Here is a 25,743-nt window from a genome sequence, read left to right as displayed (position 1 = left end):
TAACATTCAGGAAGCATCTCAGTAAAATCAGAAAATAATTATTCCCAGCACTGCGTTGTCTTTGGCGCAATCATTCTGATGAACATCAGCTCATTTTCCTGTACTCATCAGTATTGATCATTTTCAGAACTCCTGTCATTTTTATGCCCCCCAAGCAAAATGGTCTCTTTTTAGAGGAGAAAGTTCCAGATCCACATAAATGAACCCAAAACCTGTTGGAGTTAAAAACATGGTAAGAAACCATTTTGTCCCCCGTTCCTTCTGTAAACAGTTTTAATGATTAGTTCAATTCAGTAAGTTGGAACAAACATAATTTCACACAGGACCATCTCAGTCACCCATCCCTCTGTGCTGGCAATCAGACTTTCACTAGACAGAACCACTCCAAAGCACAGTATGTGCTTACAAAGGTTAGTCAGGACTCTATTTGGATAATAGCAGCTTAATCATTTCAATCTTTAAAAAATAAAACAACAGTTTTTGGAAGCCTGTATTTTAGAATTTCTTTTCTCATCTTGGATTGCCTTTCTCCTCTATAACTGGTTCTCATTTCCCAAAGTCTCCTCTTGTTTGTGCTCCCTAAAAGTCACCATAGCTTGTGGTAAAGAAGGGTTGATAGTCAGCAAGATGGATCTTCCTGGAAATGGAAGCCGTCTGGAGCCCACCAATTTTAACTACTTCAGTTTGAGCTGAAGAGGAGTTTATTGCGGCTCTAGTCCCCTTCCCTGTGGCAGTAAATTACCAACAATTAAAAGAGTCCGTTTCCTTTCACCCTCTTGGCCCTACCACTCTTCTCTGCTCTCAGCAAAAACATAAAAACGATCCCCCAAAGGACAAAACCTGCCACCAAGGCAGCAGCACTGTGGTAATTTCCCAAGGCATTATGATTGATAATGATCAGCAGAGCGTGGGATAATAGCTCCCCTTAATTTACCGGTCCCTTTGAAGGGTTAAAATATGGCAGATGTTGATAGCCGACACTCCTTGCTAACAGGAAAGACACATTGCTGTGGGGCCCACTTCTAGGCTTTCCTTTCCCCGCAGCTGTCTGTGTAGGGCTAATTGTATCCACTTGTTTAACCTCGGGGAACGTCTGGAGGGGACCCAGTGCCACAAGGGTACCTTTTTTTTTTAACGGTCATTTCCTCTCTGGTGTAACTTGCATGACAGTATGTGACAAGCAGAAATTAATGGGGACACTGCTGTGCCAATTCCTCCTGAATTGCTGACACTGGCTACAGGCTGCCTGTTTGCCACCCAGCCAAGACCTCACATGAAACATGGCGAGGGGCCCACAGCTCTATTCACCAACAAGCCAGCTGGTCAGTGATGAGAGGAGCTGAAACAATGTGGTGCGCACAAACCAGGAAGAAAATGCTTTACAAACCGCTTCAAACCAAGGAGGTGGCATTTGCTGGGAGTTAATATGCTAGTTTATTTTCCTGAGTGGCAAATTGCTGCAGGACTCCAATCTCCAAAGAGCATTAGATATAAAAAGTATTCCTCTTCCAAAGCCTCCTAAGGTATAAGTTGGGCTGCGGATACCATTCAGGCAAAAGGGAATCACGTGAGATTTATCTCCAAGGAGTCTTTTCCAACAGTCAGCTTCCAGGAAGGTCTGGGAGCCAACAGGGTATCTCTTGCCTCTAGCTAACTACCACAGAGCTGCCTGGTTTAAAAATTCTATGCATGGTATCTCTTTCACTCTTTCTTGCACATACAAGTGCACATACAAACATACACACAAAAGAATCTCATGTTCAAGCCCATTAATTGCCCACAACGTTTTGCAAGGTTGGAGAATCTGCCCCAACCTTGGCAAAGTCCACTTTCTCCCTTTAATATAATAAGGGATCAAACTCAGCTGGCGGTCACTTAAAATGGTGGCTCTGTTATAGATTATACCCTGCTAATTTCGGCACAGATGAGTGAACAGAGGCATGTAAAATTGCAAAAAAAAAAAGAGCAAAAAACTCACCTAACTATGATCTTGTGTATAACTCAAAACTCAAGTTTAAGGAGAAAAGGGGGAAAGGTGTAATGGGAAAATTACATTGGTAAGAGTTTTACAACAAATTTGGGAAGCCCTAAGGCCATTTCAAAAATGCACAACAAACAGGCTCCTCAATTTTGCGGCTGGGCATGGCATGTAGTGAAATTTTGCTGCTCTAAAGTAGTGGAGGAGCTCATAAAAGCAAGAATCTATTTAATTCACTTTTTCTTCAATTCAAAGTTTTACTGTGTACCAGTTGATGTGAATCGGCTATACCCAGTTTCTGGGAAAATAAGGAACCCTCACAGAAACCAGGGAATTCAGTGAATGAACAATGTAGGTTTTGATCTAGGTTAGACAGGCCTCTCATTTGTTGGAGAATAAAAGAGAAGAGAATGCAATAACTTAAAGAGTTGTATCAGGTTCACTGTTGGTATTAATAGAAGGAAGATGTGTGCTTTTACTTCCAGGAGAATTCTTCCAAAGCAACGTTAGAGTGGTGGGCTCAGGATGGTCATTCTTTGGCCATCCTGTTAAAGGGACAGGCAATCTATCTTTCCAACAACAAATGGGATTAACAAAATTCTCCATTTCAATTGGGCAAGAAGCACAAGACCACAGGAGGAAGAAATGGAGTATGCATACCAACCTCCAATGGATAAGGGATCTGGGAATAACTTTGGTGGATGGGCTGTTATTTCTCTAAATATAATTTGTGAGAGAGCTACTGAATTTAGGAAAGGTTTAAAATGTTTCTAACCCAGAACTGAAACACAGGCCTGGAAAAAAACACAAAGGAAGAAGTCATGGAATTGGAAATGTTAACCTCTTTATCAAATACATTTCCAAAATACACTATATAATGCAACCTGAGCCTTTTAAAAATGTTCACTACTAATATAGTCTTTAAGGATCTGTGCTTTCTAATAACAAAGTACTGTAATATTGATTTTTAACTTTTATTTTAGGTTTGGGGATACAATGTTAAGATTTTTTATACAGGTAAACTTATGTCTCAGGAGTTTGTTGTACAGATTATTTCATCACCCAGGTATTAAGCCCAGTACTGAACAGTTACCTTTTCTGCTTCTCTCCCTTCTCCTACCTTCCACCCTCAAGTACACCCCAGTGTCTGTTGTTCCCTTCTTTGTGTTCATAAGTTCTCATCATTTAGCTCCCACTTACAAGTGAGGACATAAGGTATTTGGTTTTCTGTTCCCTCATTAGTTTGCTAAGGATAATGGCCTCCAGCTCTATCCATGTTCCTGCAAAAGACATGAACTTGTTCATTTTTATGGCTGTATAGTATTCCATGGTGTATATGAGCCATATTTTCTTTATCCAGTCTGTCACCGATGGGCATTTAGGTTGATTTCATGTCTTTGTTATGATGAATAGTGCTGCAATGAACATTCACATGCATGTGTCTTTATGGTAGAATGATTCATTATTCCTCTGGGTATATACCCGGTAAAGGGATTGCTGGGTCGAATGGTAGTTCTGCTTTTGCCTCTTTGAGGAACTGCCACACTGATTTCCACAATGGTTGAACTAATTTACACTCCCATCAACAGTGTATAGTGTTCCCTTTTCTCCACAACCTTGCCAGCATCTGCGATTTTTTGACTTTTTAATAGTAGCCATTCTGACTGGTGTGAGATGGTATCTCATTGTGGGTTTGGTCTGCATTTCTCTAACGATCAGTGATATTAAGCTTTTTAAAAATATGCTTATTGACCGTATGTATGCCATCTTTTGAAAAGTGTCTGTTCATATCCTTTGCCCACTTTTTAAAGCTTTTTTTTATCTTGTAAATTTGTTTAATTTCCTCATAGATGCTGGATATTACACCTTTGTCAGACACACAGTTTGCAAATATTTTCTCCCACTCTGTAGGTTGTTGTCTGTTTACTCTGTTGATAGTTTCTTTTGCTATGCAGAACTCATAAACTTAATTAGGTATCACTTGTCAATTTTTGCTTTTGGTGTCTTTGTCATGAAATCTTTGCCCATTCCTATGTCTAGGATGGTATTGCCTAGGTTGTCTTCCAGGGTTTTTATAGTTTTGGGTTTTACATGTAAGTCTTTAATCCCTCTTGAGTTGATTTTTGTATATGATGTAAGGAAGGGGTCTAGTTTCAATCTTCTGCATATGGCTAGCCAGTTATTCCAGAACCCTTTACTGAATAGGGAATCCTTTCCCCATTGCTTGTTTTTGTCAGGTTTGTGGAAGGGCAGATGGTCATATGTGTGTGGCCTCATTTCTGGGCTCTCTATTCTGTTGCATTGGCCTATGTGTCTGTTTTTGTACCAGTACCATGCTGCTTTGGTTACTGCAGCCCTATAGTATCATTTGAAGTTGAGTAGCATGATACCTCCAGCTTTGTTCTTTTTGCTTAGGATTGCCTTCGCTATTCAGGATCTGTTTTGATTCCATATGAATTTTTAAACAGTTTTTTTCCTAGTTCTGTGAAGAACATCTTTGGTAGTTTAATAGGAATAGCACTGATTCTGTAAATTGCTTTGGGCAGTATGTCCATTTTAGTGATATCAATTCTTCCTATCCATGAGCATGGGATGTGTTTCCATTTGTTTGTGTCATCTCTGATTTCTTTGAGCAGTATTTTGTAATTTTCATTGTAGAGATTTTTCACCTCCCTGGTTAGCTGTATTCCTAGGTATTTTATTCTTTTTGTGTCAATTGTGAATAGGATCTGGCCTTCCTGATTTGGCTCTTGGCTTGGCTGTTGGTGGTGTATAGGAATGCTAACGATTTTGGTACACTGATTTTATATCCCAAAACTTTGCTGAAGTTGTGGTTAAAAAACTGCATGACTTGTCAGAGGCTAGCCAAATATCCACATGTTCTATTTGTGAGTAAGGGAACTATGAATTGTATTTTAAAAGGCAATCCAGCAAGCAGCTGGATATAACACATGCCCAGGCTTCTCAGCCCTTCTTCATGCTTCCTTGGGTCTCTTATCAGAACAAGAAGAATAGAGATCTCTGTTATGGCTTTCCTGTGGCAAGTAAAAGACAAGGCGATGATTTTCCAGTCCATTTCCCCTGGCAACATGCTCATCAATCACCAAAGGCTAGGACTTTGTTATTTTGGCTGGAGGAAAAAAAGCTTAGTGGTTTCTGTACTAGTGAAATGGGACTCTCCTTTAACCTGTGTTTCAGATTAGCATCAGGGCTTGCTCCTCCACCTTAAGTGCATCTGCTTTGATGGCATATGGGCTCACAGGATGAGTCTGGAACACAGCAATTTTAGCTACTATAGAAATGATTTGGTCTGGGATAAAAGCTATTTTTTTAAAAAATGTGTTTGGTGGTACCAGTTTTCTAAATCCAACAGGGGCATTACCAACACTATGGGTATTTATCTTTCTGCAAGTGATGTGTCCTCAGCAGTTTTCCTTTTCTGTCATCCATATTGGTCTATTTTCACCTTCATACTTTCAAAAGGCCACAGTAGAATGGAACAACAGACTTTAAGCCAAAAAAAAAAGCTTAAAAAAAAATAAACATACACACAAATTCCCTTTGTCTGGCATCACTTTCCCCTTTTATCCCATTTAATTTGAAAGAAATGTATTTTGCCCTTGAGTGAACAGTGGAGTTATATACAAACATGTTGCTGTATGGCCATGCACATACAATGAAGATTGCTGTTAACATTTCAAGTCTCAAATTAAACATTTTGTTTCAAGAAAAACTGGAAAGACATCTAACACTGCTTCATTAAACCAATTCTGCATTCATAATATCTTATCGATTCATGGACAATCTCCCTGTACCTGCCAATCCAGGATTTTAAAAGTACTGAAAGCCTAGAGATTGTTAAAGAAATCCCTGTACCAGTGCCTGCCATTGTAGTAAAAATAGGCTTGCAACTCTACTGTCTTCTATACGTAGACATTGATTTAAAAATTTACTACTCATCAGCAATTGCTTCCATTTACAATCAAGTGAAATTTCTCCATAGCCCAATTATACTATTTAATGGTAAAATGTTTGTAAGATTAAAGGAGATAACAATGGTGTCAATAAATCTCATTAGAAAACTTATCATATCATTTTTCCTAGTCCTTCAATGTTTGCTATTTTATCAATATCATCATCATCAGTAAACATGTACTGATGTTTTTAATGTATACACACTGATTATTTTACAAAACCTGTCCCCTTGTGTTGCCTAAGAGCAAAGGAAGTGATACCATGTTGTTAATTCTTATGTTGGGCTATAAAGAAAAGATTCAGATGTGAGAACTTCAACTTTTCTGGAATAGAGGGCATTCCCCATTAAGATGTATGTTAAAACACCCTTTTGTTGGATTATAAAAATATTGAGTTGAATTATATGAAACTGTCATTTTTGTAGGGCAAAACCAGTTAATTATTGGGAATATTAAAGGGTTTAATGTTGTATGGCACTAGCTCATTGTAAACAATAAATTATAAGGAACCCATAATACCTTGACAGAGATATATACTGTTAGTATTTTGGTGTATTTCAGGCTAGTTTCTTAATATATGTATTTGAAATATATTCCCCAAATGGGATCATATTGTATATATAATTTGGATCTTGTATTTCTTTAGGCAATTATTCTTCAAAAATATGAGATTTTTTGAAAAATCATCCTGTGAGATGTATTCATTTTGTTAGATAAATTTTCATAATGTATTTAATCATCCCCTGTGATACATTTTTATTGTTCATTTCTCTAATTATTTGGGAGGTTGAGCATTTCCCATGTCTACCAGCATTCTGTATATATGTACGTCTTTGCAAATTTGTTCATGTTCTTATCCATATCTAAATTGGGTAATCTTTTTCTTAGTGGTTTGTAAGAGCTTTTTATATATTAAGGACACTAAACCTTTGCCATACTTTTTCAAATATTTTATCATTTGCTTTTTAGCTTTATTTATATTTTAAGTTTAAAATTTTTATAGTCTAGTGCATGAATCATTTCCTTTGTGACATTTTCTACTGTTTTGCACTTAGAAAACTCTACTCTCAGATCTGATATTTGTTTACATATTATTGTATCATTTAAAAAATTAGTAATAGCTCTCCCCTACACACATACCTTTTGAAACTATAAAGTATTTAGACTGTGTACAAAATATAAAACAGGCCACTCACGTGGTATCCAAAGCTGAAAGTGTTGTCTTCAGCCTCCTAACCAGCACTAAATGTTACTAAATCAGGCCTGTTTCTAGCAAAATTTATAAGCAAACTCAGCTGTCTTCTTTTCTAAGGAAAATTTCCTGCTGCACAAAGGGTTACCTCTGAACAGTATCTCCATTATTTCACTCATGACTCCATTCCTAATTTTCTGTTTTCTGGCAGCTGCTCTCCAACTTACAAATAATGCGTGTCTTTGTTTAGAGTTCCTTAAAAAAACTGTATATTCTAAATGTGGAAGAAAGCTCAATTTATTTTACTTTGAAACCTGAGAAATCAATAACATGAACCATATGTTAATTATAGAACTTGGTGATAAATAAAGTAAGAGGTCCAGTGAAACTGTGGAGAAAGTGATGGTGGAGTTGAAACAGAAGAGAAGTCCTTTCTCTTGATGTGTGATGCTCTCATAAATCTCCCCACTTGGGAGGATACCAAAATGCAACTCTTTTTCTTAATTCGCTCTAACGTAATTTGTGTTTTACTTCCTTCCAAGTTCCCAAGTGTTTTTATTAGGATCTTACAGCAAAGATAAGACACATATCATGGGCTGTTAGTATAGTGGCAATATTAAGAAAAGATGATGTCAAAGACAAAACCTAATTGGTATTTATGTCCCTTTGTGGTGTTTATTTTGATTTACATCGTTTTGTATTAAATATATAAAACAACTCATCTTTAGTTTCTGGTTGAAATATTAAAAGACTTCAGGTTTACAAGATCAATTGCTTTGATCAGAGTAATAATCATAATGGGGGGGACAAGAATTAGCATGTAATGTTTCAGGCACTTACACTCAGCATAATCACATGCTTTTTAAAAAAGCACTTTTTTGGGTTTATTTATGGTAAATAAATCTCTCCTTTTCTGTGACCCATTCAACCAATTCTCTTCCTGTGATCACCAACCTATTTCTCGCCTATTCTGAACCCCATCCTCCTGACCTGGAATATATTTTGGTAGAGGAAGGAAGCAAAGGGAAGCAGGGCCCACACTCATATCTTTTATACCATCTTAGTCTCAACAAACATTTCAAGTCTTCAGTTATGAGTAATGGTGAATTTCTCAGTTCCAGACTTAAATATTAACATATGATATATTAGTGAAATTAAAATTTCAACAAGTGTTCATTCCATACTAACCATATTCCTAGAACATCTTAAATTGAGGATAGCCATTTCCAGATTGATCTAAATCTGATTGCTTAATAGTAAACTTACCTTTTAATGTTGCAGTTCCTAAACATAATTTTTATGCCTTGCAGTCCCCAATCTCGGCTACATTTGGTTTAACATTCTAATCTAAAAGTGGTGTGACTATACTACGGTAGAACGATAAATATTTTCTTTGGTTCTGGCCAAGAAAGAAAAAATTAACAAGTATGGTCAGTGACAACAGTGAACAATGGTAATATAAAAATCAGCAAAACTGCTAGCTTAAATTTGCTAAAGGCTTAGAAAGACAATTAGAAGAAAATGAGATTTTCAGTACTCATGGCTTTCAACGTATGAGCCTTAGAGTACTAGGTTTAGCCACATTGGTGTCAGCACTAAAAACCTATGACTATGATCTATTTAAATTTCATTTAGTTTTGGTTCCTTACCAATAAAACAGGAGTAAGAATTCTGATCCATTATACTTGCAAGTCTGGTAATGGTTTACTAATTTAAGACCCTAGAGAACTGTGAAATCATTAGTGTATATGAAACAAAAAGCAACTTTCAAAGGTCAAATCATGAATGAGTGATGAACACTATTTAAAGGGAAGATTTCTGTGTGGCTTAAAAATTTTTAGTTGGAATTCTCCTATTCCTAAGCTCTCTTTAATTTATATCTCCTATTAATCAGTAAGTGTTTTTCAATAGAACATTTTAAGGAATAAAACTTCAGTGCCTTTAAACAAGTTTCGTACATATGAATGACGTTAGTGAAAGCACCACACCTGATTTCACCTGGGCTTAGATTGCCTAAACCTACTGATTGGCTGGGGTTACCAATGCACAGGCAAGCAAATATTCCAGAGGTGTGAGTCATCTCAGAACGTAAGGGAGATGTTTTCCATTTCCCACTTGTGTCATATGACATACTGCGGGGGGAATATGTCTTAAGCCACAGTGTCTGTTGTCACCAGAGGGTACTTATTAGAAACTCCCTCCTGAGACTATGTTTGACAATGAGGAATCAGGGCAGGATTGTCATGTTAAGTGAGCACCCCAGGTGGTGGTGATGCAGGTGATTCACTGACCACACTTGGAGAAACAGAGCACGGTGTTTACAAAGCCTTTATCAACCCTTTAATAGATGGTTACTCATTTTTGCAAAATCTGTTGGGTTAAAAAAAAATCTGTTGGGTTTAGTTCATTTTCCAGGCATCCTAATTAATCTAACCATTACATGGTAGTAGTCAAGGTTTATTTGTCTTTTTTTTTTTTTTTTTTGAGACGGAGTCTTGCTCTGTCACCCAGGCTGGAGTGCAGTGGCCGGATCTCAGCTCACTGCAAGCTCCGCCTCCCGGGTTTACGCCATTCTCCTGCCTCAGCCTCCCGAGTAGCTGGGACTACAAGCGCCCGCCACCTCGCCCGGCTAGTTTTTTTGTATTTTTTAGTAGAGACGGGGTTTCACCGTGTTAGCCGGGATGGTCTCTCGATCTCCTGACCTCGTGATCCGCCCATCTCGGCCTCCCAAAGTGCTGGGATTACAGGCTTGAGCCACCGCGCCCGGCCTTTTTTTTTTTTTTTTTTTTGAGGCAAGGTCTTGTGCTCTGTCACCCAGGCTGCTGTGCAGAGGTGTGATCATGGTTCACTGCACCCTGAATCTCCCAGGCTCAAGCAATCCTCCCACCTCAGTCTCCTGAGCAGCTGGGACTACAGGTACACACGACAACACCTGGCTAATTTTTGTATTTTTTGTCAAGACAGGGTTTCTCCATGTTTTGCCATATTGTCGAACTCCTGGGCTCAAGTGATGCATCCTCCGTGGCCTCCTAGAGTGTTGGGATAACAGGTGTGAGTCACTGTGCCCAGCCCACTTTGTCATTTCTGACATTCAAGGAATTCTCTTTACTTCCTAAAACTCCAAGTGTCACAGTGCCCAGATGCTAAGTCCTTGATTAAATATAAGAATCCGTATTCAGGTCAACCTCTCCTCATTTGACTTACTGTAAGAATCAATCTTTCAGGACATCACGCTCTTAGAGGGTGATGATAAGAAAGAAGAAAAACAGAATGACAGTAACTACAACATTATTCAATATGCTGAAGACACCAGATTCTCATAACTGGCACTATGGGGTTTGCAAGGCTTCATTATACAACTTTTTGTGAAAGCACATATTCATTCAACAAATATTTACTAGAACCAGTAATTACTTTCTTAACTGCAATGAAAGGATTGTTTAATTTTTTCCACCTTGCTTAGGAATGAGGAATAAGATACTATCTCAGATAACTGATGGATACCTACTTTGTATGCCTTTCTCTAATTTAAAATTTCACAATGATAATATTGCAAATTGTTGGCAATTGCTCTAGTAGAGCGGTCCTTTTTTTCAACTTACAAACTCCACAATACATATGGGCATCTGAAATTTCTGGGTAAGAATAAAATTCAAATGAATAAATATAGTATAGTATTTTAAAGATTTTAAAAGATAACTTATTCCTTTGAAGTTTCTAGTTCTCGTGATGGGGATGGGGAAGACTGCATACAATTGGGATATATGGAACGCAATTTTAAAGTGAAAAACATGTGTCACTACAAAATTATTTTTTAGATATACACTCCTGAGATATGAGAACAGGATCTAAGATTCATGACATCAATCAGTCTCTTCACTGAACTTGGTTCTCCATCCTTGGTATAAAATATATTTACGCATCCCACCTTGGGGAAGAACAATTTCTGGAATTCAGTTAGTATTTTTGGAATTAGTCAGTACTATTTTAAAGAGAAAATACCTTATAGTTTTGGCGGGATCAGTTATTGGTTTTAGACTATGTCTAAACCAAGCCAAATTCTTAGCTACAACATAGATAATCCCAGTGTCCTGGCCCACCACAAAGAACGGAATGCGCAAATGCAAAGTGAATGTGCCGAGATATGGTATACCTTCAGCTTATTTTTCTGTAATATAAATATTTAAAAATTTTATCCTTGGAAAAGTACCATCTCCTCACTTATACAATGGTGGTATTGATGACTACATTTCTGAGTTAATTAACAGGTAAACACCTAGTACAGTCACAAACACGTGTTTGAGGATCCCCTATGTTCCAGGCAGTATGCTGACCATGGAGCTAGAGCAACGGACTAGAGTCTTGACTAAAGTCTCACCTCGTTGGGAAAGATTAAAAAACAAACATAAAAAATAAATGAGATAATTTCAGCTAAGTGCTATGAAGAAGATAAAATAGGATAATGTGGTGTAATGTGATAAATTACTACTAGATGTGGAGTTGTAGCTGAGAGGGTCACAGAAGGAATGATGAAGACATGACATGAACTAGAGGGTGTAGAGCATTCCAAACAGATGAAAAATCAGCACGGACACATGCTGAGCAAAAGCACGCTGGAGGAACAGAAAGAAGGCCACTGTGGCTGGAGAACCGTGGGCCCACGGAAGGGTGGAGGCAGATCGGAAAGGCAGGGGGTGGGGATGGGGGGTGGGGAGCACTAGATCATGTAGGACTTCTGATGTTATTCTATAGGTCATGAGAAACCACTGGAGCTAAGTTTTCAGTAGGGGAGTTAGAGAATTTTATTTCTGCTTTAATAAGGTCCCTCTGGTTGTTAAACAGAGGATGGTCCATAAAGGGGCAGGAACGGCAGTGGCATGTTGAGTTAGGAAGCTGGTTAATGGGTTAAACTAGAGCTATAGCAATGAAGATACTGAGAAGTAGTCAGATTGGGGATATCTTTTGGGGATAACACCAAAAGCACTTACTGATGGATTAGATGAAGACTGTGAAGGAAAGCAAAAAATCAAGAATTATGCCTAAGCTTGGTGCTCAAACAACTGGGCAGATAGGGAAGGCTTGAGTTGGGCAGAGGATTCTCAGTCAATGTTTTACATGGTTAACTGACTATCTGTACCAAGAGCATGTGGGAGAGGAGAATAGGTATTTGAAGATTCTGGACTAAATGACATCACTTGATTAGAAAGCATAGCCAAGGAAAAGAAGAAGGCTGACAGTGAAGCCTTGGATGTTCCAATGTTTAGAGGAAGAAGAGCCAAAAAAAGAGACTGCAACCAAGGAGTTTAACACAGGCTAAATTTAGATGAGAAATATCCTTCCTTCTACGCAGAAGAGCACTCGGCTATCCGTTGCCATGGTGATATAAATGGGTATATACTATCTGCAAGTTTTAATGGACTCTGTAAACAGATTCAATGCCTAGGGTGAGGAAGCACTTTCTAAAGAGATTCCAACTTATCTGTTATTAGCTGAATCTAAGTGTCATTTGCCTATTTAGTGAGTCATTATTTATTTAGTGAGTCAGTCTTACAGTACCTTTAGACAGAAACTAGCTTTTCTTAAACCCATATTTCCTATCTGCTGCCCTTTTACATTAATGTTGCTTTTTATAGGGTTGGAGACTTTTAAAATCCCACTAAATAACTGTTATATTTGCTATTAGAATATCATATACCTGCATAATTCTGTCCTCTTTCTCTTCTGATATTTTCAGCTACCATAAGGGTTAGGAATTTGCAAAAGGATTTGTTTCTGAGAGTCTTCAGAATCTGGACTGCATAAAATTGTTCTCCTTTAAGAAGTTGCTTGAGTTAGTGAGTTTTCCCTTGGAATGAAAGATACTTGAAAGCACAATATGTATGTTTCTGATTGGAGCAGGGGGAAACAAATGAAATTATTAGTAAGATTACAGTAAGATTACACTGAAATCTTACTAATTAGAAAGATTACACTGAAGATTTTATTTCTCTCTACACTTTAGATTTGGGCTTCTGAGTTTAGTAGTATAAACTCCCACAGTTGTTAGAGCTCACTCACTCTACCTTTCCCCCTGAATTTGGAATATACTCAGTATTGATTCATTATCCTTCCATCCTTCAAATCATCTCTCTTGTTCCACTCAGTGGTCAGCTGCTGCCACTGCTTTGATTTATCCCCCTGTCTACTCTGAGGTTGTCGCTTAATTTCTGCTTAGCAGCACAGTCTTTTAAAAAAAAACCCAAATCTCAAAAGTCTCAGTATATGTGGGGGCAGAGGGATGCGGAGTGGGGAGGGGCAGTAAAGTTGTGGTTCTGTGGAGAAAATATTTCTTTGGAGTCAAAAGACTATATTAAAAGCTGGTCTTCCACAGAATATGGGTCACATTCCTGGTAAAAGTTTAGATGCCTGTTTTTAAAAAAACAATGCCTCTACACACCATAGTTAATATACTATAAATGATATACTTTGAATAAGGGATAATAAGGGTCTACAATTGTGCATAAATCAACTAGGTAAAACACTATAATAGCCAATCCTGTAAAAAGCTACATTAATGGAGAAAGGCAGAAGAACTAAAAATGAAAGAATCTTGGGACTCAGGTTGGAGAGAGCTTAAAGCCAGGGGAAGCTGGGGCAGAGTTCTGGAGAGTCGAGGGATGCTAGACGTGGGAGGCTGATAGCGGTGGTGGGAGTTTGTAGGGGGGTAGAGAGTGAAAAGAAAGGATATAGAAAACATAGGGTCTTGAGTGCCAAGAAGAAAATAAACTGGGAAACCACATTGGCAAGTTAAGAGCCTTGAAAGATCCACTATACTGTGAGGAGTGAACTATTTTAAGTTAAATTGCATTAGGTTAAGGCCCATCTTACAGTAAAAGATGGCATCACTGATCTATGACGTCTTTTACACCAGAACTATGTTATTCCAACATTCGACTTTGCTTCTTTAAAGAGATTTTATTGAACAGTCCTCTCAGGTATCTTTCACAAATGTATTTTCTTTTTAAAATTATTTCCTGTTACTATGAAAAGTAGTTTGCATCAAATACCAGGAAAGATGTGTGTGTGTGTGTGTGTTTTTAAAAACATGGTCTATTCAATTAGTGCAGCTATGATATTAGATTGAAAAAAATTTCCTTCCAAGATCTTTATCATTATGGTAGAGTATTTGTTCTTTGAATTTCTTGCCTTGTTTTTGGGATCACCTTATTATGCAACATCTGCTCTGAATTTCAAATGTGATAAACAGAGTATGAGTGTCGGTGGCAGATGGCTAATGACCAGCAGCGACAGGGCATTCAAGCCTGCCTTGTTTTCTGGGAAGCGATATTTTCATGTTAATTTGCTCTGTGTCCTGCAAAGATGAGACAAATCACCTGCTCGTAATTCAGGCAAAATGGAGACCACCAGGAACTAAGAGGGGCCATGGCTTGATTCCTTTAGGAGTGAGAAGAGAAGAAGATCTGAGAGACTTTCCTCATCTGCAGTACAGGGACCAGTCAGTCACTTTGCATTATGTCAAACTGAGAAAGATGAATCAGCCCTGGGCATCCCATACTGACATCAGAGCCACTGTTTACTGCAAGCAGATATTATTCATGAGAACAGATATTTCCCAGAGGCAGAAAACAGGTGCTATTAACAGTGTGTGTCAGTCTCTGAAGTCTGGGTTTTGTAAAATAAACCTAATAGTGTGTTTTATCTCTTACTGAGAATATTACAACCAATAGAAAACTCTAAAAAACATTCAATTGAAGATAAAATGAAATCTAATTCACAGAGAAAACGACCTACACAGACATGAACGTGGAGCTTTTCTGGCCCTCTCAAGCTCTATAGAATTCATTTATCATAAAGATACATAAATAAAAAAAATTTTATTCCAAGATTGAATCATCAAAAGAGGCCATATGGTCTTGAGCTCAAAGAACCCTGTCCTATTTTTGAGGCTGCTGTTCTTTTGTGTGACCTTTCAGTGCCTCAAACTTGTGAAACTATACTGCCAATTGCATCAAACATTTTTTTTTTAATCAAACATGTTACATGCAGTTTCACGCACAGAATGTCCACAGAATAATTCTAGGTTTTCAAAGAGTTTATAAAATAGTTGAGAAGCCAGGTCATATCCTAGAAAAGATTAATGTATTATACAGATGAGTCTAAATACCAAATGAATGAGTTAGTAAAAGAGGGCATTACATTTGGAAAAGCCTGTACAGGAGAATATTTTACATAAGAGTCTCTCCCCATCTATATTTTGCTGTGTACAGTTCTTTTTCTGGGCGGCTGTTACAAATGACTAAGAAAAATGGTGAGGAAATTTCTTTACAGTTCTTTCTGACCCTGTCTCCTAGAATGGCAGATGAAAGCATGAACGAAAAAAATAAAAATCTAAGAGCGTTTTTTTTCCTCATAAAGCTCCATGAATAAAAAAAAGGTGCTATATAAGCATAGATACTCTGAATTTATCATGTACCCTAAGAGAAAAAATAACACAATCATTAAGGTGTCAATTATTGCCTCATAAATCTCAGCATGGAAACCCAGGAAGGCAATATTAAATCTCAAATGAGCCAATAAAAATTTAATAAAGATGGCACTGAACTCCTCCACAAGTAAACAGACTCAAAGATAATATTCTGAATTAGAAAGAGGAAAGCCAGACACGTCAACAATAAGCTTATGAGGGAAAATTAGAATATCTGTTGACTTCACAGGACAGCAGCCAACAGGCTGCTTTATGCGAATGTCATTGTCAACCAAGAATGGATGCAACTTAAGGATATCAAGAAAAGAGGTTAAATAATGTGATGAAAACCCCAAGATGAAGTATGAAGGTGATTTCTATGTATGCTTATTTTGTTTTTAGAATAAGGTATATTTAATCATGTTGGAAAGAATCACCTATGATTTTATTTTATTCTCAACTTCTCAATGAAAATGTTCAGTTCAGGCCTATACTCTTAACGTATTTTATTAAAGTCCCACATGAGCACCATGCAATAATTAGTTTCCCCAATGAGTTCACTCAACTATCAACCTTTATGAGTACTTATGGCTTTATGGTGTGGTTTGATGTCTTTTTTATTTTTTGAAAACAAATGGCATTTAAATGCCCTTCAAAAATTGGTAGGTGATATAAGTAAGCTGGAAAAATAAGACCATCATGGGCTCTTTTCTAACAAACATGTTGATGAAATGATAAGCAGAATGATGTTACCCATATGATATCTAGTAAGACACCATGGAGCATCCTAGTTTTATTCAAGTACTGCCCAACTAATGCAATTTATGTCCTGAATGTGCATTAGAATATCCTGAATTTCAGTGGCCTGTTAACAGGTAAACAGTGCCACAGAAAACACAGCACTGGGTAGAGGAAAGTGGGTAGAGGAAAATCCCCTGAGCTTCAACGATCTTAGATGAGGTCTTGCTTTGATTTTCTATTTTATATATATTTCATGTTAAAATATCTGGCCGGGCATGGTAGCTCACGCCTGTAATCCCAGCACTTTGGCAGGCCAAGAGGTGGGCAGATCACGGGGTCAGTAGTTTGAGACTAGCCTGACCAACATGGTGAAACCCTGACTCTACTAAAAATACAAAAATTAGCCAGGTGTGGTGGTGCATGCCTGTAATCCTAGCTACTAAGGAGGCTGGGGCAGGAGAACCACTTGAACCCGGGAGGCAGAGGTTGCAGTGAGTTGAGATCACACCACTGCACTCCAACCTGGCGACAGAGCAAGACTCTGTCTCAAATAAATAAATAAAAATAAAATATCTTATGTATAATTATTTAACAACATGATTTGTTCTAATCTATGCAAGACAATGTCAATATTAATATCTATGATTTGGATCCTTTGAAAAGTAATTTAAATTTAAGTATTTAAAGAACAGTTTGGCACAATATAGATCATGCTTACTTATATATTAGTCTGTTCTTTACTTGAAAATACCCCTAAACTACTTAAATAACCATACAGAACATGTACCACATGCTTGTGTTTGCATTTTATCTCTTCTTCTATACTCTAACGGTCCTTCAGGGCAGGTCCTCTCTTTCTCACGCCTAATTCAATTTTGTGTCCCTGAACTGCCTAGCACAGAACCCTCCATGCAGAGTGAATATTCAATACATATCTGTACAAGTATAGTCAGAGAAGCTCTTATTACAACACAGCATTCTATATAAAGAATCAATTTCTGTGTTCCCAATAGGTTGTTCATAATAACAATATTTGCTTGATCTAGTTATTAAGACTTCCCATAAATGAGCCTATATAACAACAAAATATTTCTGTTCTCTGGTAGTGTGTTTTAAAATTTCAATTAACCAGAATTCAGATTCTCCCACTTAGCAGCTGTTTATTCTGCATTCCAATTCTTAAAAGCAAGTTAATCACAGAAAAAAAAGATACAAGTGTTGATTAAAAATAATTTTGTATCAGTTATACATTCAGCCTAAAACTATCTATTTGATGGTTTTATTATGCTTTTAAATGATTATTCAAGTTTTCAACAATGACCTTAAAGCATCACAAACACTCAAATTATTTTTTAAAAAATCATATATTTAATAAGGAAAGAAAGTAGGTTAGTATAGTTCAGATTTTTTTTTAAAAATTAAGAATGAAGATAAAAGAGTCTTCTAATTAGCTTTTAAGTTAGCAAAAAATGTTCAATTAACCACTAACATATAAGTTAACTGCCTGAAATATTTCATTTGACTATGGTTTATTTTACTATGAAAACATCAATACACCATTAGCCACAAACCTTCAATAACTAGAGGCCCTTGCCCCCAACTCCACCTCTTATCTGCCTATTTGGATCAAGGGGTGTTGATGTTAATGGCTGAAGAAATTTAACAGCCTCCAGGACAATCTCCTGTTTAACACGGAATGAAGTGACATTCCCTTTCCTGGAGACAGACAAAAAGCTCAGAAAAAAACATTTAACTTTTAATGTCACCTTGTTCAAGAGCTTCTGGCAACAATCACCTCCTTCTAGCAAGCCTCCAGCTCCATCTTGGCTCAGCAGCTGCCCCGCCATCTTCTCCTCCCCTTTCCTACTTTGGTGACCACCATTCTGCCTGTACCTTTTTCTATCCTGCTTGCCCCTCCACCCTCACCCTTGAGATCCCCCCCATTCCACTTAATTTCTACTCGCGCCCGATCAAACTTGAGTCTAATGAACCACTCTGGCTTATCAACATTTTAACTGCACAGATGCCTTTGCAAATGATTCCTCCAATATCCTAAGAGAATTTAACGCAATGCTCAAAAGATCTATGCAGGTGGTAATGTAAGATATAAAATACATGGTTGCCTCATCTGTCTGTTTAAAAAAAAAAGACACTCCCCAAATAACTTTGAACTTAGAAATGTATCAGAAAACATCAATTATTATTTTGATAGTCTATGTTTAAAGCCTTTTAAAGTCATTTTAGGCCGGGCGCGGTGGCTCAAGCCTGTAATCCCAGCACTTTGGGAGGCCGAGACGGGCGGATCACAAGGTCAGGAGATTGAGACCATCCTGGCTAACACGGCGAAACCCCGTCTCTACTAAAAACACAAAAAATTAGCCGGGCGAGGTGGCGGCGCCTGTGGTCCCAGCTACTCGGGAGGCTGAGGCAGGAGAATGGCGGGAACCCGGGAGGCGGAGCTTGCAGTGAGCTGAGATCTGGCCACTGCACTCCAGCCTGGGCGACAGAGCGAGACTCCGTCTCAAAAAAAAAAAAAAAAAAAAAAAAAAAAGAAAGTCATTTTAAAAATAATTTTGAAAATACTTATATCTAAATAAAGTATGACAATGTGTCTTATTTACTTAGTACCTATGTGTATAAATCATTGTGTAAGACACTGTCAGGACATGAGGATGATTGAATACATGAGATCTGTACATTAAAAAATCCCAATTAAAGGTAGAAAACAAGATAAAAAGGTAGAGATACATAGAACAAGTGTTATAAGGCACATGAGATTATATCCGGCTGTAAGAGTTGATCAAATGGCATTTGAGACGGCACTTGAAAAATTTAGGTAGATAGCTTGGTGAGAAGGAGCAAAAGAAATGGCATGAGAAGGAAGGCCACCAAGGTGGAAAATCACAGATCATACTAAGAGAATGGTGAGCAGTCCAATTTGGCTAGAAAACTGTGTAAGAAAAAGGACTATGCCCCGCTCTGCATGCTGAACACGGGGTTTCTGACAAACTCATAAGAGAACTAAAGCTTCAGGGGTAGAATAGAATGCCAGAGGAAAGAGGGGTGCAGAGATAGAAGATGGTCAAGAACAGGTAACTATCAGGCATACCTACATTTAGAGGGCATTAATGTCCTTGAAACTGCTCAGGAAAAAATGGGACTATTGTTAAGCACCAGATTCTTTAAGGAGAGCCACATGGGAAAAAAACAGAATATTAATCTAAAACAAAAGGAATAAATTATTCAATATGTCAAATTCTAAATATCAGTATGTGAGAACGTCATTTAGCTATCACTAAAGACATTTCTTATTCTGTTGAGAAGATAAACTATTTTTTGTTATTAACTTCTATCTAGAATGATGGTGAATTCTATAACTCATTTCAAAACAATGAATGATAAGGCAGGAGTCTGTTTAACTAAGCTACCTAATTCACATAGACAAAAAGGTTTTCATGAAGACCCGCACATGAGGTGCATAAATCTAAAAGATCTACGAAGTTCAGTTAAGCAGAATGCAAATAACAACAAAACTATATCAGTAGCATTTTCCATTAGACTTAAAGGTAGGAAGAACTTCTAGTCAATACACTGCATCTAGTTTACTGACCTCTAAGGGTAGAAAGCATGGCTCAATCATCTTCGAATCCCAGAAGTTTGGCATAGTATCTGGTTACTTAGGCTTCCCTATAAACGTTTTATGAATAAGAAAAATGAAGAAAGAAGGAGGACCTAATAAGTAGTATTTCAGATTCACACAGCATTGGTTGTGTTGTCATAAAACACAATGTGCTCATGAATAATGCTCAAATTATGTCCTTCATAGACAATGAACCATCAGAGAAAGACTAAGCTACACTTACTAAACTATGTTTTCTAAGGTCTGACAATGTACAAATAGATATTTTAAAATAATTTTAATATGCATTAGAACTAAAGGTTTTTCTTTCCACTTAATTCTAAAATTAACTAACTAGAATACATATGTCCGTATTTTGAACATCTCACTTAGTTGATGAACTGGAATATATCCCAATCTTTGAAGATTTTCTTTGATTTTTTAAACTATATACTGAATTCTAAAAGTCATAATTCTGGAAATTTTCATAAGGAATGAAAGCCACTGCTTAACATACTGTAATAGTCGACTGCCTGATAAGACATGAAGATGATTCTTGATACCTTTATGGTTTCAGTGGGCACTCCAGGCTCTGGAACTTTATCCAAGTAAGTGGTCAAGTCTTGATCGACATGTTCAAACACTAAAGTTAGTTTGGTTTCTCTGTCTGTTCGTGACACTGTGCACACATCAAACAACCTAGAAGAAAAAACAAAGAGGTTAAGTAGGTGGCAATAAGCAAAGAAGTAACCTGTATGTTTTATACATATTGCTCAATTTGGTCTCATAATAGAAAAAACAAAAGGCCAGTGTTGATCATTTCTTATGATCATATGTAAAAATACCAAATGAGATCTGATACTTTAATAAAAATATGAAGTTCAGGAGAGGGGAACTCAGAGTGTGTGGTTAAGCACGAGAACATCTATAGTAACAATGAGAAAACAACGCCATTGGAGCACAAGAACGCTTGGAGAGTTTTCTTAGTTAGGACCTTAGATAGAACTTGCCAATGGGGATAATTTCAAAAACTTGATGTCTAGGCAAAATATATTTCTTCTTAGCTCACAGTTTGAGAATTATTAGAGATAGATTGAGCATCCTTTGGAGATGCTGAAGGCTGTAATCAAGATTTTCCTGGAATTTAAGGTGTCACAACCACATCTGTGAAAACAAATATGATGGAATATGGAGAAATTTTTAGTTTATTCTAAGACAGCCCTTATCCTGCTGAGTCAAATCATTCCCTGGAAAGGGCACACATTCTTAGTTTTTAAAATTCCAAAGCTATGTTAATCAACATTGTGAAATTTAAACATTTTCTTTTTCGGGGGTAGGGGGACCTGTATTGGTAAACTATATTGCCCTTAAATAATAAAGCAACAGATTAACAAATATTTTGGATGGGTGAATCCAGTTTCTTCCATAAAAATCTTAAAATAAGTTGAAATTTAAGTTTTAAAAACTAAGCCTTCAGGAGTCAAAAGAATATTCAAGCCAAAGGACAAAATTTCCTTTAGTTTCAACCAAAGTACACTATTTAGCACAACATATTCTCAACAAATGTTTGAAGAATTAAACTACCCATAAATAAGCTGGCCGGGCGCGGTGGCTCAAGCCTGTAATCCCAGCACTTTGGGAGGCCGAGACAGGCGGATCACGAGGTCAGGAGATCGAGACCATCCTGGCTGACACGGTGAAACCCCGTCTCTACTAAAAAATACAAAAAAACTAGCCGGGCGAGGTGGCAGGCGCCTGTAGTCCCAGCTACTCGGGAGGCTGAGGCAGGAGAATGGCGTGAACCCGGGAGGCGGAGCTTGCAGTGAGCCAAGATCACGCCACTGCACTCTAGCCTGGGCGGCAGAGCGAGACTCTGTCTCAAAAAAAAAAAAAATTTAAAAAAAAAATAAATAAATAAATAAGCTGTAGGTACATTTCTTAACAAGAATGTAATATAAATACTAAGAAAAAGCTAATAAAATACTATTCATATTACTTTCTTTAATTTTTTTAAAAAAATTGAATAAATGCCTTCTTCAAAGAAACTAACTATAAATGTGCATAGAGTCCAATAACTAATGCACAGGGTTGACTATCAATTATGCTGCTTATATATTACCTCCCTTAATTTTTAAAAATTATATTTTAAGTTCTGGGATACATGTGCAGAATGTGCAGGTTTGTTACACAGGTATACATGTGCTATGGTGGTTTGCTGCACCCTTCAACCGTCATCTACATTAGGTATTTCCCCTAATGCTATCTCTCCTCTAACCGCACCCCCCCCCCACCCCCAACAGGGCCTGGTGTGTGATGTTCCCCTCCCTATGTCCATGTGTTCTCATTGTTCAACTCCCACTTATGAGTGAGAACATGTGGTGTTTGGTTTTCTGTTCCTGTGTTAATTTGCTACAATGATGGCTTCCAGCTTCACCCATGTTCCTGCAAAGGGCATGAACTCACATCCTTTTTTATAGCTGCATAGTAGTCCATGATGTATATGTGCCACATTTTCTTTATCCAGTCTATCACTGATGGGCATTTGGGTTGGTTCCAAGTCTTTGCTATTGTGAACAGTGCTGCAATAAACATATGTGTGCATGTGTCTTTATAGTAAAATGATTTAGAATCCTTTGGGTATATACTCAGTAATGGGATTGCTAGATCAAATGGTATTTCTGGTTCTAGATCCTTGAGGAATTGCCACACTGTCTTCCACAATGGTTGAACTAATTTACACTCTCACCAACAGCGTAAAAGCATTCCTGTTTCTCCACATCCTCTCCAGCATCTGTTGTTTCCTGACTTTTTAATGATTGCCATTCAAACTGGCAGGAGATGGTATCTCATTGTGGTTTCGACTTGCATTTCTCTAATGACCAGTGATGAGCTCTTTTTACATATGTTTGTTGGCCACATAAATGTCTTCTTTTGAGAAGTGTCTGTTCATATCCTTCACCCACTTTTTGATGGGGTTGTTTCTTTCTTGTAAATTTAAGTTCCCTGTAGATTCTGGATATTAGCCCTCTGTCAGATGGACAGATTGCAAAAATGTTCTCCCATTCTGTAGGTTGCCTGTTCACTGATGATAGTTTCTTCTGCTGTGCAGAAGCTCTTTAGTTTAATTAGATCCCATTTGTCAATTTTGGCTTTTGTTGCCATTGTTTTTGTTGTTTTAGTCATGAAGTCTTTGCCCATGCTTCTGTCCTGAATGGTATTGCCTAGGTATTCTAGGGTTTTTATGGTTTTAGGTCTTACGTTTAAGTCTTTAATCCACCTTGAATTAATTTTTGTATAAGGTGTAAGGAAGGGGTCCAATTTCAGTTTTCTGCATATGGCTAGCCAGTTTTCCCAACATCATTTATTAAATAGGGTATCACTTCCCCATTGCTTGTTTTTGTCAGGTTTGTCAAAGATCAGATGGTTGTAGATATGTGGCATTCTTTCTTGTTTTTCTTTATTTTTTGGTGATGGAGTTTCGCTCCTGTTGCCCAGGCTGGAGCGCAATGGCACCATCTTGGCTCACCACAACCTCCGCCTCCCAGGTTCAAGCAATTCTCCTGCCTCACCCGAGTACTACTCACACCCGAGTGGCTGGGATTGCAGGCATGGGCCACCATGCCCAGCTAATTTTGTATTTTTAGTAGAGACAGGGTTATTTCATGTTGGTCAGACTGGTCTTGGAACTCGCGACCTCAGGAGATCTGCCCACCTCAGCCTCCTAAAGTGTTGGGATTACAGGTGTGAGCCACCATGCCCGGCCATGTGGCATTATTTCTGAGGTTTCTGTTTTGTTCCATTGGTCTATATATTTGTTTTGGTACCAGTACCATGCTGTTTTGGTTATTGTAGCCTTGTAGTCTAGTTTGAAGTCAGGTAGCATGATGCCTCCAGCTTTGTTCTTTTTGCTTAGGATTGTCTTGGCTATATGGGCTCTTTTTTGGTTCCCTATGAAATTTAAAGTATTTTTTTCTAATTCTGTGAAGAAAGTCAATGGCAGCTTGATGGGGATAGCACTGAATGTATAAATTACTTTAGGCAGTATGGCCATTTTCACAATACTGAGTCTTTGTGTCCACGAGCATGGAATATTTTTCCATTTGTTTGTGTCCTCTCTTATATCCTTGAGCACTGGTTTGTAGTTTTCCTTAAAGAGGTCCTTCACATCCCTTGTTGGTTGTAGTCCTAGGACCTCTGCTAAACTTTTAATGCCTTGCTGGTTCACCATGTCATCCTACTGCATTTCTGGGCTTTATGGACCCCACATTTGGTATTTCTCTGTGAATCTATACTAAATTTTAAAGGAAACTAAAAACAAATAAACAACAACAAAAAACACCAAAAAAAACCCCCACTACTGTAATTAGGTTACATCTGGCAGGTCAAAAAACAGAACACCAACAACTATACACACTTTATAGCCAGATCCACACTTCTTTTTAATTATGGGCAGTTTGGGGTGAGTCATACAACTCCATTGAAATTAACCAGAATCCACTGAAAATTTTTTCCTCACATTTATCTACTTCCAACATTCTGGTTTTTAAGTTTTAATATCCATTCCTAAACTTAGTATTTTCCCCTAATGTTACTTATTCTGGAAAATTATTCCAATAAAGTAAAAATTCCTAACAGATTTATTAAAGATAGTACCATAAATCATAATAAGTTCCACACTCTAAAAATATGATTGCTATCATGCATGGATTTAATATGTGGAAAGTTTATCAAAACAGTTCTTTTGGCTTGAAAATTCAAGATAACTACAATTATTCACAGGCTTTTTAAAGCCAGTTTATTGATATTAAATCCACATACTTGGACAACTTCACTCTTTTCTTCCTATTGAAGAAGAAAATGGAGTTCCACAATCTCCAACTTTCTTTATATCTGCACCTTGTATTTTTGTAATAAAATAAAAGAGCAGTGAACCAAAAATGGCATGTCCCTAAAGTCAAATACAAACACAGAGCTGTTTCATACTATGACCACTTCAGTTGTGTTTCTGAAACATTACTTTACAAATATTTCGCATTATAATTAATACATTTAGTGAAAAAATTGGCCGGGCGCGGTGGCTCAAGCCTGTAATCCCAGCACTTTGGGAGGCCGAGATGGGCGGATCACGAGGTCAGGAGATCGAGACCATCCTGGCTAACACGGTGAAACCCCGTCTCTACTAAGAAATACAAAAAATAGCCAGGCGAGGTGGCAGCGCCTGTAGTCCCAGCTACTCGGGAGGCTGAGGCCGGAGAATGGCGTGAACCCGGGAGGCGGAGCTTGCAGTGAGCTGAGATCCGGCCACTGCACTCCAGCCTGGGCTACAGAGCGAGACTCCGTCTCAAAAAAAAAAAAAAAAAAGAAAAAGAAAAAAAGAAAAAATTACATTGCTTACCACTACCTGGAATTAATAGTAATTTTAGTAACTCCAGTTCTTACTGCATTTATAGTTTATCATATACATAAACGATATTATAGTAATTTCCACAAGAAAAAAAATTCTGATGGGGGCATAACTGGAGAATAAAGTGATCCTAAAACACTGCTGAAACAAAAAGTCATCTGCCCCCTAGACCGTTGTCTTAGAAGTTACCTAACAACCCTGGCAGTATGCCCTGTTGCTTCCTCTCACTGAAACCGTTTTCAAGCACTCTTTGCATGACACAATTTAAAAATAACATCTAACCCACCCAAGTTGCTTTCCTCAGAGTTATACTGCTCTCTTCAAAATATTAAGACTCATTGATGCCACCTGCAGCAACTGGACTCCAGGCC

General features: G+C 37.7%; 1 protein-coding gene across 5 annotated transcripts in view; it reads right to left on the bottom strand.

Annotated features, from left to right (window-relative positions):
* Positions 1-25,743, bottom strand: part of CDK6 (cyclin dependent kinase 6) — a 238,151-nt gene that overhangs the window by 153,343 nt on the left and 59,065 nt on the right. For all 5 annotated transcript variants that reach the window (XR_012432667.1, XM_015447745.4, XM_065542349.2 and 2 more), the window contains one exon: positions 20,532-20,667. Coding sequence is in view for 4 of the 5 variants with exons in the window: in XM_015447745.4 (XP_015303231.1) it covers positions 20,532-20,667 (136 nt within the window). In the remaining variant the exon portion in view is untranslated. The remainder of the gene's footprint in view (positions 1-20,531; positions 20,668-25,743) is intronic.

The sequence above is a fragment of the Macaca fascicularis genome, chromosome 3 (assembly GCF_037993035.2).
Source record: "Macaca fascicularis isolate 582-1 chromosome 3, T2T-MFA8v1.1".
Taxonomy (NCBI): domain Eukaryota; kingdom Metazoa; phylum Chordata; class Mammalia; order Primates; family Cercopithecidae; genus Macaca; species Macaca fascicularis.
The sequence above is the reverse complement of the archived record's forward strand: the minus strand, read 5'-3'. Positions and strand labels throughout refer to the sequence as shown.